Raw genomic sequence first — 17,098 nt, 5'->3', positions numbered from 1 at the left:
AAACCAGTATGCAAATGTTAATAAAGCAGTGGATGTTGAAGTACATAGGATTTATTGTTTTATTTTAGTTTTTTACTGTGGTAGTGACATTCCTAACCCAGATATCCAACTGAAAAAATACTTTAAAAAAGTAATGATCTAGTCATCCAGGAAATCTCAACCACCACAGTCTTTGCTTTGTTTTTCCTCATCGTGCAAATGTTGGCTGTACTGACAAGAGCAGAACTGTTACCAAGATGTGTTGTTTTTGTGGCTAGCTACAGATTTTTATCACCCCCTCAATGTTTTATTGTCAGAGCTGAATTTGTCTACTGTAGTTCAAAACTGCTACTGTATAGTGGTAGGCTCAGACATCACTTGGCTTGAGTTTCGGCTGTGTTTGCTCTCTGCTCAGATCAAAGCCACCAGGACAGGTGTAAGTTGATGGGAGTTAGCTTGGCCGTCAGTCATACCGGCTTTACCACGCCCGGCTCTCTGTGTGGCCTGGAGCCGGATAAGGGAAGTCACAGCTGAAAGTGCCACTTAAGTGAAACACAAACACTCACACACATAACTCGCAAACACAATTACATGGTCATACAAAGACATATGCACCCACACGCCTACTTATGTGCCGCGTAGATCGTGTGCGAGCATGCTTGATTGACGCTATTAGAATACATAGGTGCAAATCTGCAGTGCAGTGTTTGTGGATTCGGTTGTTCTTGCTGGTTCCTGTCTCACAAAGGCAACAGAGGGAGACTGTGTGGGAGACAGTGGGTGAGGGCAGAGGAAGTGGGATGTAGGTTTATAGTTGTGGGTAGTTGCTTTGTCGGCTTGATGTGTTTGGGTTTATGATGAGGCCAAAGGGAGCATTGTACTGGGGCCACAGTGGACCACACTAAACCACATTGACAGTTGTTGCGTGTTCCGGTTTGGATTAATAAATTATATTATTCATCTATTAGAGAAGGGCAGTGAGTCTATAGTCCGTTGGGATAATTTGTTGGTCAGCGGCTGAAGTCTCTGTCCCCATTAGTGTCCAGAGCACTGTGGGAATCCATTGTTTACCCTCTATTCTTCATTAATAATCCACCGCTCTCTCCTCTCCACTTCGCACACAATCTTCCTTTTCTTCTCTGCACTGCTCTCCCCACTCGTTTTCTCTATCCTTCTTAGTCATTCCTGCTTTTTGTTATCCTTTGCAACACTCCTCTTTCAAGTCCTCGTCCTTCCATTTTCAGCCCTTTCTCTTTCTCCGTGGTGCCCTTTCAGACAATGGAGGAATCCCCTGGCTGGGCTGCAGGGAGGGGGGCAACGAGAGCTGGCCTGTGACTGACAGCCCTGTGTGGGGCTGGCTGCTCGGCCTTTGTCCCTCTGCCAAGGAAAATGGAGGGAACCCAGAGAGGTGGAGCGGCAGAGAGAGCAGTGGGAAGGAGGGAGGGGGAAAAGGACCAGTTAGGGCATCATTCATGTGTAGAAGTTTTGGGAACTTTGGGTTTCGAACAGGGGGAGGGGGGCGCTTTGGCCAAGCAGCAGAGCAAACATCAGCCCATGTTGCTCCATTAGCATTGGCCTTGAGCATGTAGACTTGCTGGTGCTTCTTGCTTCACATGCCTCTGCACTGAAGATATTAGTAAGAGGAGGATGAATGATTCTTACTGCAGAACTGCCTTGGCTTCATCTTGGCCCCAATAGGTGTACTATCATTCAACATACTTTTGTGTGAATAAAAAGTAGTATGCATCTTTTCGGACGCACTGAGCAGTAATTTACGTTGTCACTTCCTGAGAGGCCAACTTCCTGTGACCAAAACGATGATTTGTGAGAATCAAAGTCTGAATTAATTCTAAATACCGTATATATTAAGTCTAGCAAATTGAAATGTTATACTTACCGTTAAATTGAATCGCTGTTGATGTTACAGAGCTGTCCGTCAACGTCCGTATCGCGAGATATTTATGCCGTCGTAGTGTCCATCATTGCATCCTGTAATATTTCACCGGGAATAGTATGCAAAATGCATACTATGGGTTTCATACTAAGGTTTCAGATATACTAAAGAAGCTCACATACTCTTTTAGCATACTAAATAGTTAGTGTTAGTATGGAATTTCGGACGCAACCCTTGTGTCTGTGCTCACCCATGTACTGAGTTTATACCACAATGATAACTGCAGCAATCTATAGAAAACGATGTGCACTAATGAGGCTCGCCTTTCGAGTGACCGACCAAGTTACTCAGTCAACCAAATCCTCTCCGCTTTTTTATTTCCCCGGACACTGAAAGAGACCAGACCAGCACAAAAGCATGTGCTCTCCCCTCCCCTCTCTTTGAGCCCCTCACCCCAGTAGTGTGCACACATAGTGTGTGTAGCTTGTGAGCATTGTGAGGGAATTGATATTGGGAAGAGTGCGGACATGCGGACTAGGCCGACGGGGCAGATTTGGCACAAGATTAAGAGGCTCGGGAATGTGTGAATAGGACTTCAACTTGCAGAGGAAAGGAAGTGTGTTAGAGTAAAACAGAAAAATGAGGGTAATGGGAAGAATAGACGAGAGAGGTTTAGTGATGGTATGTAATTCGACTTCCTCTTTCTAGCAACTTTGGATGTGTGGGTCCAGTGATTAAATGCCTCTGTAGGCGAGCTGAGACCTGATCAAGCTGGTTCAGCCCTTTTTTTGTTTTCGTTTCACTAAATGCCAAGACTGTACACCGTTGCAGAAATGATACCAGTATTTTTTAAACAATGAACCTGGCCTCAGGTTAATGAATTAGGGCAAACATGGAGTTGAGTGTCTGGCGTTTCCTTACGGTCTCCTGCACACTAAATGTGCTCAGTAAGTTCAATTTAGTGTGTGTGTGTTTGCAGGGCAGGAGGAGCCTGCTCCGTCTGATGGCATGATTGGAGGGAAACCGTGAGCTAAATGGAGTCACTTGACTGGAACACTGCAGCCTCTGTAAACATCAGGCTTCGGCTCACTGCACCTACAGTGGACGTTACATATACAGAGAGCATACTCACATGTGTCACAAACATACACACTTTGCTTCTTGCATATCTGTAGTCACATTTTAATTAGTTTCTGTGGAGTGATGTGAGGTCCGCAAACATTAACATCCCCCCCCTGGGAATTTACAGTCTCTACCAGTGCACATAAACACACTCATAAACACGCTTAAACTAACACCCACTGCTGCTAATACACATGAACACATAAATATGCACGTTAATATACTGCTCTTTCCCTCCCTCCTACTACTGTAGCCAGAGTTCCTGGCAGTAAAGTAAAACTAAGACTGTGTAAACAGCGGTGTGTGTTGACTTACAGACCTACAGCACAGGATCCTCTCTCCTGTGACTTAAGGACGTGTGCAAAATGAACAAGCATGCATGCTTGCATACACGTACAAACGCATATCCTGTGGCACATTAACACTGTCTGAGCAACCCTGTCTCCACAAAATGACATTCCCATACAACTAAACTGCACTGTCAATTACATTTTGAAGGAAACATATTTTCTCCCGGATTAGTGTTGCAGTTTTAAACGATTTTAAATACGTGTAAATTGAAACAAAACATAACAAAAAAACACAACTCTACTTGGTTACGTTTAGTAAAAAAAGCTAAGCATGGTGATGCAGATAAGACAAAGCAGAGCATTTTACAATGCTGCACACACTCACTGAAGTGCACCGTGTCTTTTGCGTCGCCTCGCCGTGTCTTTCGTCACAGGTTGCTCATGGGTGACGAGGCTTCATTCACTGTGTAATAATGGAGGATATCTCAAATTAAGTACCCATACCACAGAACTCATTTCACACTAGCTTGAGTTGGTCCCATTGTGGATGTTACACAGACCCGATCCTCCCCCGTGTGAAACCTTATCATAGTCCAACAGAATCTGTGCTGCTGTGGCAATTCTCATAGCTGTCTTAACCACCATTAATGTAATTTACCTACTCCTTTTTTTCTCAGGAATTCAAAGCCGTTCAACATTCAAAAATGTTGTGTACATTTAAACTGATTTTTTAGGTGGCTATATATATGTTTTGCTGCTGCCCCTGTCCACAGCAGTACATTGCTTTGCTCCCCTGCTGGTGCTCCTGTCTGTTTCTCCACACTGGGGGCGTGCCGATTATGGATAACTACCTCATACAACCCCACGTCAAAACACCCAAACTATTCCTTAAAGTCTTAGTATTGTGGCTCAAAGACTTAAGAATTGATTATCCCCCTTCTTTAAACAGGAGCAAAACTGGTAAATAGTATTCTGGTGGAAGTTTGCAAACTGGTTGTGGTGACTGGTATGCTATGCAATACTGTAAGTGCTCTTGAGACCCCACACTGCCCTCTGCTGACATGGCTATCATTTATCTCCCTCCCCTCTCACTCCTTTCTGTTCCACTGTACTATATCCTCCTGTTCACAGCTTCACTCCCTTCCTTAAGCAAACAACTCTCACAAGGCCCTCATTAAAACATCCCAGTTGTAAAGTTGTAAAGGAAATGTAGCACACTGCTTCTAACCAACGTGCCGTCTCACTCTATAAATGGTTACACACACACACACACACGCACACACACGCAGCATAGCCCTGTAAAAACTGCCTGAGTCACTGAGCCGGCTGTTGTGGCTCACTAATACAATGAGGAGACGATGGCGGTACACTAAATCCCACTGCTCCCGCTTGTTATTCCAATTGACCCATTGACCCGTATAACACTGTGGGTTCTCCATTGTTTAATTTGAAAGTACGTCAGTCAGTGGGAAACGACAGGGACATCAGATCAAGATGGAATTAGCAGTTATTAACTGTTCTAAAAGTAATGGGACGCATCAAAGAACAGATTTATTACATGCTACTTATGTCAGTATTTGAAGTTATTCGGCATCTTACAGTTTCTCAGTAACTATAAACATGTTGTAAATCAAATCTTTGTGCTATTTATTTAATACTGGAGTAAAGCTGGTTTGAGAACTGGGTACAGCGTCATGGTTGTTTCCGAGAAAAGCGGCAAAGAGTCTGTCTGTGAGCGGCTACTCAGGAGTGAATGGCCATCTTTGTGAGTGTTCGTAATTACTTGTTCTCAGGCATGATTGCATTACTGTCCAGCTTCCCCCTCATCACTGATCTAGCCCTGGACGGTATCAAGAGAGGACAGGAATGCACTGATGCAGAAGCTTTTATTAGGTGATTGGTTTAGCCTGAATAGAAGAATTGTTGATTGTCTATTAGCAGTAATATGGCTTCTCATACTTTACTTTGAGAGTACTGCCTCACTGTGGGAAGTTAAAGAAAAACCTGATTCTTAACAATCTTAACCTGAGTTAACATACTGTTTTGAAGTGTGTTCTTGTATCTTGAGTTTTCAGGTGTGTTTTTCAACACCCCCTTTCCCTCAGAGGCTTTCGGTCTCCGAGTGTCACCTGCTCTGCCGGCAAGGTTGCCTCCCCTCCTGGGGGCCGGTTCCCATCTGGGCTTGGCCCCGGTCACGTGGTTGCCCTCAGCTCCCGTTTCCTGTTTCTGTCATCTGATACCTGTCACCTGCCGCTCAGTGAGCCAACACCCTCTTTGTCTCTCCCTGGCTCCAACCTTTCCTGTATTTATGTCTTTATGTCCTCCCTCCTCCCCTATTTCACTCTCTATCAGGTGGGGATGCCAGTGGGAACCAGAGGTGTGTCGAGTCACAAATTTGATGACATTAAACTCGACTTGACAAAACAAAAAAAGGACTTGCTACTCGACTTGGACTTTAACACCAGTGACTCATGACTTCACTTGGACTTGAGCCTTTTGACTTGAAAATACTTGATACCTTCCCCCAAGCCCAAAGATTAAAAAGCATGTTTTAAAAAGTGACAGTGTTGGGAGACACGTTTTGAGAGGTCCTTTATTGATTTGTTTGGGAAGGGGATTTACTCGTGGGAGAAAAACTGAACTGAACAAATTTCTATCTTTTGTTGTTTATTGCTGAATCCTCGAAAAGTGGTGTGTTTTTTTTTCTTGAACTCTGGACTCTATTTTTGGTAAATATTATTGGGACTCGCTTTTGATTATCTTACACTTAATTCCCCAGTTCCACGTAATTTGAACCAATCAATTTGCTGGAAAAAAAACATGAAAAAGGATACGTATATGAAATAAAGCAGCGTCTGCCGACCATTTTCACACCACTCTCATTCACCACTTAGCTTCATTCCAGATGGCCATGTCGCTGTGAAAATATCAGTGTATTGAAATGCCAGTTGGCACCAGTTACTCTACATTTGGTGAAGAGCACATTATGACTTGTTTAGGACTTGAAACTTGAAGTTTAGGACTTGGGACTTCAGCGCAAAGACTTGAGACTTACTTGTGACCTGGTCCTACCTCTGGTATAAAATACCAGTCAAGTGCTGGGAAATTGTGATAATTGGGAAAGTACTGACAAGCTCTGTCTTGCTCTTCCAGCAAACCCTAAACAGATTCTGGGAAAAAACCTGCTGCTGTAGCCGGCTCACTCCCCATCCAAACACAATACACATCACTGGTTAAGAGCAGGACGTGTCTGTCATCGAGGAATAGAGCGGAGCTGAACTGCAGCATTCTTCTCTTTGTCAGCATGATTGTAGAGCTGTCTCCCTGCATGTTGTATTGAGTGTGTGTACATGTGTGTGTTTTCACACTTTTGTCAAGCAGAAACCTGACAATACACATCAAAGAAGGTTTTGTGTTATCTGATTCACTGCATGTTTATGCAACAGTTTGGAAACAGGAGTGCTACATTTTCGGAAATTAAATCCCAGTGACGGACGAAGGAGGTTAGAAATTGTCTGGATTTTTCAATCTATTATATTAATCTCTGGTAATTGACACACAAAGGTTGTTTTCAACAGAAAGTCTGAGTTTTAATTTGAATTAAGGTTGAGGCTCCAGGCTGGCAGACGTCTGTGTTCAGGAAGCATCCCTGAATAATGAGTTTGTACACATTCCTACCCCAGAAAGCACAAGTCGGCACTTTTTCTCAAGAGTCTTCCTCCCTCGCAGCGTCTAAGGAGTCGACTGGCTTTTGACAGGGCAGACAGTGGGTCCTCTGTGGGCAGCAGAACCAGGGACTGATTGAGGGGTTAATCACTGCATAGTTTTGGCCCGTTACTCTTGCTGCTCCCCGCCAGCCTGTCTTGTCTGTCCATCTCAACGGCAGATGACACACAGACGCACACAGCGCGGCTGGCGGAGGAATGTTTCTGAACGCCGTCCCGTCCAACAACCAGGCTCTTGTGAAAGCACTTGGCACGGCCACAGCAGCAGCACTCTCCTATCGAAAGCCACTTTGTTTGGCTGGCGTTGCCATGGCGAGGAGGAGTTTTTGGGAATATGACGATGGAATGTTTTTTAAAAGAGGTCCTGGAAGCGGCCCTCATCCGAATAAATGGGATGTTTTGTGTGTTCACTTTGCAGTTCTGGTTAAGGCAGACAGAAATGTTTACAACATTTAAAACACTAATAACATTAATCTTAATAAAGCTGCAACGATTCATTGATTCGTTGTCAACTATTAAATTATCACCAAGTATTTTGATAATTGATTAATTGAGAATGAGAAAGTATTTTATGTTCTGTTTTGATTAACATGGTACCATTTGTCTCCACAGCCTTTCTTCAGACTACTGAACCTACGGAAGCTCGGCCTGAGTGACAATGAGATCCAGAGACTCCCTCCTGATGTGGCCAACTTTATGCAGCTGGTGGAGCTGGACATCTCCAGAAACGGTACACAAATACATATACTGTGGACTTGTGTTAGTTTCTCTACGATCTCTGCTTGTAAGACCGCCCCATTAACACACAATTACTTTAATAACCTTCCGCTCTTGTCTAGACCACCCCCCAAAAACACAAAACAACAAGGGCGTAATGTGGTGTTAAGCAACAGGAGCATAACCAAATCAGTTGGAGAATCAACACACTGGCAGCAGCCATTAGATAAATATTAGCTAGATTATCCAGTTCACCTCCAGGCACAACAGACACTCATACATGAATTTCCATGCCCTTGAAATATTCTTCTAAGACAAGTAAAGAAATAAATTCAGCACCATGCTGCAGCCAAAAGTAATATTACATACATATTACAGAGACTTCAGGTGAAACTAATTTCATTTGGAGCTGCTATTCAATTTCTGCAACTCATCAGATGTAACACACACACACACACACACACACACACGTACACATCTTGCCCTCTCTGTGTCCTTGCATGCTGCACACAAATACACTGATACTCCGTGGCAGGAAGGGCCTATATGGTGGATGAGAGACATCTGCTCTGCTACACACTGCATCAGGTGCTGTGGGAGCAGTGTGCAGTGGCCTGTGAGGGCCTCTCCCATCTGTCTGTCTGTCTGCTGCTGCTGCAGGACGACGCTGAGCCAGATAAGCGTCATAGGCTTCTTGGCTCAGTAGGGATTTCTTAACCTGCACCTGCAGGATCCAGTGGTAAAAGTCCTTTACCTGGTCAGTCTCTCAGGCCAGTAGATCAGATATCTTCTTGTGCTTCTAACATGTGTATCTTTGTACAGTCTCGTTTCTAATAATATGGGGTATGGTGCAGTCAGCTCAATTCTATTTTCCACCAACAAATAAATCATACAAATTTAATGTTTTTATGTTACAAGCAATACGTTTAGTTGAAACACGATTCTCTGCACATCTTCAGCAGCATGCAGCTAAAATGGGTGTCTCTCAGCTTAACTTCTTTTCCCTCAGAAGCAATATGTTTCTTTGCTTTGCACTTTACAAAATTAGACATATTGCCACAAAGATCTCTGACCAGTTTTGACACTGAAAATGAGGTGGGAAAGAACAGAGGCAAAATAGATAAACAGTCCTACAATCAAAGAAGCTTTAACATCAACCAGTACCATCCAAATCGGTTTCCCTCATTCTTTCTTTTTATTTAACCCTTTATTTTGTCATACATGGGAACACCACCCTGTAAAGACTAAGGATGCTTTCACACTTTGCCAGTTTGGTTCGGTGAAAACAAACTCAAGTCCGTTTGCCCGGTTAGTACGTTTCGTTTGGGCCTGTATGAAAGCTGTCGTTTGAACCCTGGTGTGAACCAAACAACCAAACCGAGACCGCCTGAAAAGGTGGGTCTCCGTTCGGTTCAGCAAACGAACCAACCACATGATTTTATGACAGCAGATGTGTGTGATTTTAGCATGAATTTAAAAGCTAAACTACTAATAAATCCATCTGCTGATCATGAAATCCTCATGTGTCCATGCATTCCCTGACAGACACCGGGGTTAAATGAGCTTAATTATGACTGGAATGAAAGCAAATAGCTATAGATGTGTGATTACTCTCCAAATTATATGTGATGAGGGGGGGGGGGAATGAAGATGTAATAGTGAACTTTCACCAGCCCTCCATCTCGTTCTGTCTCATTTTCCCTTCCTTTCTCTCACTTTCTCGCCATCTGGTTGTGATTACAAGGAACTTAAAATGAATCGCTCCATAGGATATGACCCCTCCGCTCTAAATCTGTGTGTTCATGGTGCTGATGCCTGTCTCCCCCCCCACACACCTCCTCTTTTCTCCTGCAGACATTCCTGAGATCCCCGAGAGCATTAAGTTCTGCAGGGCCTTGGAGATCGCAGACTTCAGTGGAAACCCCCTGTCCAGGTAAGTGAGTGGGAGGAGCCCGTCGCTCTATTCATCATCACTTTGAGGAAATATGTTTGCCCAGATGCAACGAGGGGAGAGAGAACCAGCACTGCTTTGAAAAATGATAAAAAGCATGATAAGTGTCATCTATGTGCTCCAATTACTTTGCTTTGCTGTTGTAAATGAGCTGTGAATCGTGTTGTGTGTTAGAATGTACACTCGGCACTTGCTGATCTGTAACTGCAAATCTTGAAGTCACTCAGTTGCTAAGAAACAATTGTCAAAGTATGTGAACAAATGCCTGGAGGAGATCATGCTTTTGTGTGACAATGAGCTTTTCGACCAAACAAGGCTCTGTATGAAACACAAGTGTACGTTAAGCCAACCTGGATACTAGTTAATCTCTATGATATTTCTGTATGAAGTCACTGTTGTGCCAACTCCCCAATCAGGGATGTCTAAGCTTTGAACTTCTTTCTATAAAAAAGCAATGGAGTGACTGGATAAAGCTTTGATGCTGAATACTTAAACAGATGGGAATATGTAAAGGGCCAGTAGGCCGTGTGTGTGTGTGTGTGTGTGAGAGTTAAGTGATCCCATGTGCTGTATAACAAAACCCTAAGAGTCTCTCTCCACTACTCTCCCTCCTGTCTTTCTGCTTCAGATTGCCGGACGGTTTCACTCAACTTCGAGCGCTCGCTCACTTGGCACTCAACGACGTGTCATTGCAGACGTTGCCCAACGACATCGGAAAGTATGTACATGTGCACATAGTAGATCATTTGATAGGATAAAATGTGTTTTTCTCTCAGATAGTGAAAGAAACTTTTGTTGTGTCCTTATAAGTGATTGAAAATTTCAGATTTTAATTATAGTACAGAATTTTCCCGAAAATGCTACATACTCACCTGCGAATATTACACATCAAAACTATTCATATCAGTGTTATGTCAAAGTGTTTCCCTCCTGTTAAAATTACAGTGCCCCCCACGATGGTTAGGGTTGGTATCGACACGGAAACAGTATTCAACTCTGTTTAGTTTCCTTATAGGGAAATGCTCTAAGGGAATTTACCTCTCAACAGTTATGCAGTGTTTATGTCAAGGGCTTTTATTGGGAAAGGTAAGAACGGACGGAGTAGATCTGAACTGCACTGCCTTTGTTAATAATGAAGTTTGCCGTCTTGGTTCAGACTATGGAGCGTCCGTGTTGTTGTACACTATAGTATTGAATTTGTTCATCACGCACAATGTGATTGGTTGATGCCTTTTATTCACATTGCGAAAGCTCAGAAAAATCAACCTTATTCTGGAAAGATTATACACTGCTTTTCGCTGCATAATATTAGCGTTGTGTGTAAAAGTATTCATGACGGAAACAACAGTTTGAAAAATATATTGGTGTGCGAATTAATCACAAAAAGTAAAGGCCTTTATTGATAATTTAAAAACGTGTCAGTCGCAGCCTTAATTGTGAATACAGCTACTTGACAAACATTAGGAGACTGAGCAGGTTTTCAAGGAGTGTAATTGTGTTGCCCAGTGGGCTGTGAGGCAGCCGGTCTCTGGGCTCTTGGCCACTGCTGTGCTCAGACAGATGGAGGAGCCCCTCACCATGCCAGGCAGTCCGGTCGAACAGACCTGCCATCTGACTAACACAACCTGCCTCTCCTCTCTCTCACTCCCCCATCCTCTCCTCTCTCTCACTCCCCCATCCTCTCCTCTCGCCACCTGCCAACTCCTACCCCTCTTCCTCTTTTACTCGCCTCCTTTTCACTGCCACTCCTCTTCTTATAGCCTGGCCAACCTTGTGACGCTTGAGCTCCGGGAGAACCTGCTGAAGTCTCTGCCAACGTAAGTGTCCTCTCCCTCTAGCGTAGACATGCAGGGCTCGGCCTCCTATTTAATTCCCCACCATCTCCATCAAGCACAATAAGTGCCTGTTGACAATAATCTCACAATGCATCAGGAATAGTCGCCGCTGTTTCTCCTTTATTACTTTTACTATTGTTTACTTTTTAGTTAGAACCTCTCTCTCACCTACAAATGTAGTAGGAAAGATGTATTGTAGTGTGTAAGAACATGAGAGAAACTACAAGTGACTAGTAGTGATGTAGGTGTAAAAACATTCTTTGCATATGTCAGTACATGTGTATGTTGTAATAGTATGCAAAGCGGTGCTCTTTGTTCTTTCAGGGCACATAGTTGTGTGACTTACTGCATATGCTATTTTGTGTGCGTATTCAGGTCGCTTTCTTTCCTGGTGAAACTGGAACAGCTGGACCTGGGCAGCAATGAACTGGAAGTTTTGGTAAGTCAACAACTCATCTTCCTTTTAACCATATAATAGAATATGCAGCAGTACTGTTCAGTGCTCAAACAACACCCTCAGTTATGATCTATTTTTATGTTTGCACTGCTACACAGAGTGACATGTATCACAAATATGCTTCTCACATTCCCACCACAGTAATTATGATCCAAACCACATGTTTACTTCACCAAACGCAGCAGAGCCGGTCTGTTCGACCTGAGGCCCTGCATGCACTATACCTCACACTGAGCGCTGCTTTAAGCCTGGTAACGCCCACCATGTCTCACAGGACGGTAAACAATTCCTCATGACCCGACAAGGGTGGAGGCTGAGCAAATACCTGACATCATGAGGAAACTTTGCCTGCCATAAGCCACTGCTTCATTGACATTCGCCTTAATTTCATTCATCACTTGGACTTAAATTAGGGTTAATTTTGGCAGACTTTAGCCCAGATGGCCAAGGACTGTAAACAAATACTGAATGTTCTACTTAGCTTCGATAAAATTGCAAGGAATAACAGATCCCAAACTGTATTTAAAGATCATGTTTCTTGAAGTTATTGACCTTTTAAAGGAACACTGTGTAACATTTCGGGGCATCTATTAGCAGAAATGGAATATAATATTCATAACTATGTTTTCTTCAGTGTTTAATCACATGAAACTAAGAATCTTTGTGTTTTCATTAGCTTAGAATGAGCCCTTCATATCTACATAGGGAGCGGGGTCCTCTTCACAGAGTCCGCCATGTTGCTCCATGTTTCTATAGTAGCCCAGAACGGACAACAAACTGTACCTTATAAGCAGATAGAAAGATAGAAAATCTATTTGTGCAAAAGTCATACTAAAAATTGTGAATCAGGTAGGTAGGTACTTTATTAATCCCCGAGGGGATATTTCTGAGTTACAGCAACAATGATCAAGCACACAACAAGAATAAGAACTAGAATCAAAGGCTAAAATCTATGTTCTACCACATACTGACACCAAAATGTTGATGTGAATAACAGATACCTTTTAATCATCCAATTGATCTACAGAGTGCGTATGTAATAAGGTCACATGCTTTCTGTTTGCTGTGGCCTCAACACCCTCAGAGCAGATTCACTCACTGTTGCGTGTGTTGATTAGAGCATGCAGTCTCTGGATTTGCACTTCAAACATTAACTAAAATAACCAACTCTCCCAATGTTCTCCCTCCTCCTCTCCTTCTCTCTACTTCGTCCCATCTCTTAGCCGGACACCCTCGGTGCTCTCCCCAACCTGAGGGAGCTATGGCTGGACCGGAACCAGCTGTCCTCATTACCACCAGTAAGTACAGTTTAAAGCTGCCCTGTTGCAAAAACTCTGAATCCTATTTATAAAACTACATTACACACATGCAGAATTCTCTCCCTCTAGCAGATTTCTTCCACTTTGTTTGTGCTGTGAAAGTAATGGTTGTATTGTGCCTCTGTGGCTCACTGTAAATGGTATTTACCGTGTGTTTGTAGGAGCTGGGGAACCTCCGGAGGCTGGTGTGTCTGGATGTGTCAGAGAACCGTCTGGAGGAGCTTCCCTCAGAGCTCAACGGCCTCCTGGCTCTCACTGACCTGCTGCTCACACAGAACCTGCTGGAGGTCATCCCAGACAGCATAGGTGAGAAAACACAAGAGGGAAACATTGTCTTAGCGGGGATTCCCACCGAAAACAGTGTTGATGGGGGGTGTGTTGTTCAATGAGACATGAAGTACGATCCAGGAAGTCCAGTTCAGATAACAGATTACTGTGTTTAAGGGCTTATCAGATGCCAAAAACACAGCACAACGGTTTGTAATACTCACATGATTTTACCACTCTGGAAAGTTTTATCTTTTTGTCACAATGATTGAGAGGTAAACAGAAAATATGGTGTTCATGTTACAAAGTAATCCACCAGGAATGTGCGCTTGCATGTTTGATTGGCCAACACATTGTCTTTCTACATGTTGTCTCTGTTGTAACCATCCTCACAGTCACTCCCATGAACGTGTTATTTGTGCATATACTTTATTAGAATATCGTCGGTTATTGTCAGAAATGAGGCCAATATTAGTTGACATGAAAGAACCACAACAATTTGAGAAAGTTTTCCATCTAGTTAGGCAGCACTAGTTTCAGTGAACCTTGGAGCAGGCCCACTGAGAGTAGGAGACAGTGCTCTGTTAAGTAAGAAGAGCACTGCCCTCTACTGGAAAAATAATGCCAGTGAAGAGTGACACGGGCAATAACAACAGCTCTGTGTTACTGTTTACAATTTACTTTATTCCAGAGCTGGGTCCATATTAAAAAAAATATCTCAACTAGGGATGTCATGTTGATGCAATTTTCCCACCGGTTAATAAACTTGTGAGAACACCGGTATTACCGATTCCACATTTAACAAGAAAAGATGATGCTCAATATATGTAGAGTGCTTACTTTGATCTTAAACATTGGATGGCTGTGTGTCTGGCCTCTCCGGTCGAGCTCTTCTGTTGTGGGTCGCTGGCTGTGACAGCTCCATCCGTTGCGCACCAATTGCCTCATTAACGTTACAGTTTTCTTATAGCATTGGGTTTAAATTCAAAATATTGCCAAATATGCGCTTTTGCTTTTCTCTTTGACACCAAATCCTCCGCCATCGTCTTGTCTGTCAACTTTTTCTCGTCCTTTGTGTGTGAAATCTGACTCCTGCTACTCTGTGCTGACACTGTATGAATGCAGTATTGATTATACGGCACTGATACACGAAAATGAACTAAATGGGTTTTTATTTCTATTAAAAAAAAAGCAAAACTAATGAGCCTAAACAAGCCTAATGACAACATGTCACATCTAGTGTTGGTGTCTTATTGCTACAGTTTGTAAAATGGTATTGTGTTTTGTTAACTGGTGTTGTGTTTTGTGTCCAGGCTGCCTGAAACAGCTCTCCATCTTGAAGGTGGACCAGAATAGACTGGCCCAGCTGACTGATTCAATAGGAGAGTGTGAAAACCTCACAGAACTCGTCTTGACAGAGAACCTTTTAGAGGTACGGAGATATAAACCCTTTAAAACAGCCTCACACTGACCCAGTTGGGATTTATGTATGCCCATTAATATACAAGTCCAATTAACAGCTATTAAGCTTCATGATAATTTTCACTGAATATTAATGGGTCTCTCTCACTCCCTCAAAGTCACTTCCTCGCTCGCTGGGCAAGCTGAAGAAGCTGACCAACCTGAATGTAGACCGCAACCGTTTGGGCGGTGTGCCCAAAGAGCTGGGCGGCTGTGCCAGCCTCAACGTCCTCTCACTGAGAGACAATCGCCTGGGCAAACTGCCTGCTGAGCTTGCAGATGCCACTGAGCTGCATGTGCTGGATGTGGCTGGAAACAGGTAAACCTCACTTAACACCCTGAACCGTAAATAATTCACAGAAGCCTTTTCGTGCTGAGGTCAAAGATTTAATTAGGCTGCCTTTGCCAAAAATGGACTTTTAGCATTGCCAGCATCGTGCAGAGACATCGCTCCTCCAATTTTACCCTTTTTAGTGTCATCAGGAGCTAACAGTATAACCTTGTGTAGAAGTTTTTTCAAGCTCTGGTGCTAAATTATGGAAATTATGTATCGGAAAACCACCAAGCAAATGCATCATTGTCAAAGGATCATTGGTAATTTACGAAAAGTTATAGAGGGAGCAAGGTTTCTGCAGAATTATGAAGGTTATCCCCGTAATTCTTTTTCTTTGTGCATCAAATTATAGAGTTTCTTCGAACTTTTAACTTTTAGGTTAGAGAGTTTTGTGATTGCCAAAAACTATATTTTACTTTTACTCACTGAAAAGGAAAGGTTCTTGCTCATCCTTCATCCGTTCTTTTGTCCAGATTACAAAACCTGCCTTTTGCCCTGACAAACCTCAACCTGAAGGCCATGTGGCTCGCAGAAAACCAGTCACAGCCAATGCTCAAGTTCCAGACGGAGGACGATGAGCGCACAGGAGAGAAGGTGCTGACCTGCTATCTACTGCCCCAGCAGCCTTCTCCGAGCCTCGGTGAGTAGCTCTTAGATAATGCAATGTGAGGTTTTAATTGGATTGTTATTGTTTTTCATTAGACATGTATAGGGTAAATCTTTGGCGGGAGACTTTACTGTTAAATTCTTCAAGAACCGATTCTGTAATCTACAGCTATAAATTCAGTTTGACATCTCTCTCTCCGCTTCCTTCATGATCCACAGAGAACTTGTTGCAGAACAGTGTTGATGACAGTTGGACGGACAGCAACCTGAACCGAGTGTCAGTCATTCAGTTCCAGGAGGAGACCAAGGCTGAGGATGAGGATGATGAGGCTGCTGCAGACCGCAGAGTGAGGAAACACAACAATCACTTTATAAACCCTCTTCATGTCATTTTGCTCAGATTATTTAATGTTTTGCTCTCCTACTTTTCAGCATTGATACTGTACATCTCTGTTGTTCAAATGATTGCGGAATATCTTTTTATTGTCACAAAGTCATGTGACTATTTTCTGTACCTGATCAAGGTTATGACTGACAGAAGTATTTGTAACAGCTCCATACTAATGCATATTTTTAATCTGTTTTTCTTTGTTTCAGGGCCTTCAGCGCAGAGCCACACCGCACCCTAGTGAGCTGAAGGTGATGAAGAAGGTGATCGAGGAGAGGAGGAATGAAGCTTACACATCCAGACCTGATGGAGAAGAAGAGTCTCCTGATACACAGGTACACAGTATACATCAGACTGTATAATGATTATCGTGGCAATTCTGTCAGCAGCAAGTTATCATTTAGAGATGTAAATTGTTTGCAGTAATCCATCTGGCTGTTTAAGCAGTTTTCCACTCTTTCAAAGTGATGCGTTTGGTTTCAGGATAAACGGCTCAGTGACCTCTCCAATCAGAGCCATGACTCCCATGTGTCCAACAGCACGCTGTCGGCCACCTCCCATGAGGACAGACAAAATGTGACAGCGGCCACGCAGAGGGAGGACCTTGTGGACGGCCACTCCCCTCAGGATGAGGACGAGCTGGATGAGATGGAGGTGGAATACATCGAGGTGAATATTTTAAACATCTTACCGGCACATACGGGTACTTCGCAAAAGGCTGTGCCCCTTTTTTAGGGGATAGAAAACCGAAGA

The 17,098-nt window shown here is 43.3% G+C and overlaps 1 protein-coding gene across 36 annotated transcripts in view; it reads left to right on the top strand.

The window, feature by feature from the left end:
- scrib (scribble planar cell polarity protein) overlaps positions 1-17,098 on the top strand; it is a 77,378-nt gene that overhangs the window by 23,838 nt on the left and 36,442 nt on the right. For all 36 annotated transcript variants that reach the window (XM_074622175.1, XM_074622148.1, XM_074622144.1 and 33 more), the window contains exons 2-14: positions 7,623-7,740; positions 9,582-9,660; positions 10,307-10,396; positions 11,439-11,495; positions 11,889-11,952; positions 13,194-13,268; positions 13,451-13,595; positions 14,870-14,988; positions 15,137-15,336; positions 15,825-15,991; positions 16,177-16,304; positions 16,555-16,680; positions 16,829-17,014. In XM_074622175.1, coding sequence (XP_074478276.1) covers positions 7,623-7,740; positions 9,582-9,660; positions 10,307-10,396; positions 11,439-11,495; positions 11,889-11,952; positions 13,194-13,268; positions 13,451-13,595; positions 14,870-14,988; positions 15,137-15,336; positions 15,825-15,991; positions 16,177-16,304; positions 16,555-16,680; positions 16,829-17,014 — 1,554 coding nt within the window. The remainder of the gene's footprint in view (positions 1-7,622; positions 7,741-9,581; positions 9,661-10,306; positions 10,397-11,438; positions 11,496-11,888; positions 11,953-13,193; positions 13,269-13,450; positions 13,596-14,869; positions 14,989-15,136; positions 15,337-15,824; positions 15,992-16,176; positions 16,305-16,554; positions 16,681-16,828; positions 17,015-17,098) is intronic.

This window comes from Sebastes fasciatus, chromosome 21 (assembly GCF_043250625.1).
Source record: "Sebastes fasciatus isolate fSebFas1 chromosome 21, fSebFas1.pri, whole genome shotgun sequence".
NCBI lineage: Eukaryota > Metazoa > Chordata > Actinopteri > Perciformes > Sebastidae > Sebastes > Sebastes fasciatus.
The sequence above is the reverse complement of the archived record's forward strand: the minus strand, read 5'-3'. Positions and strand labels throughout refer to the sequence as shown.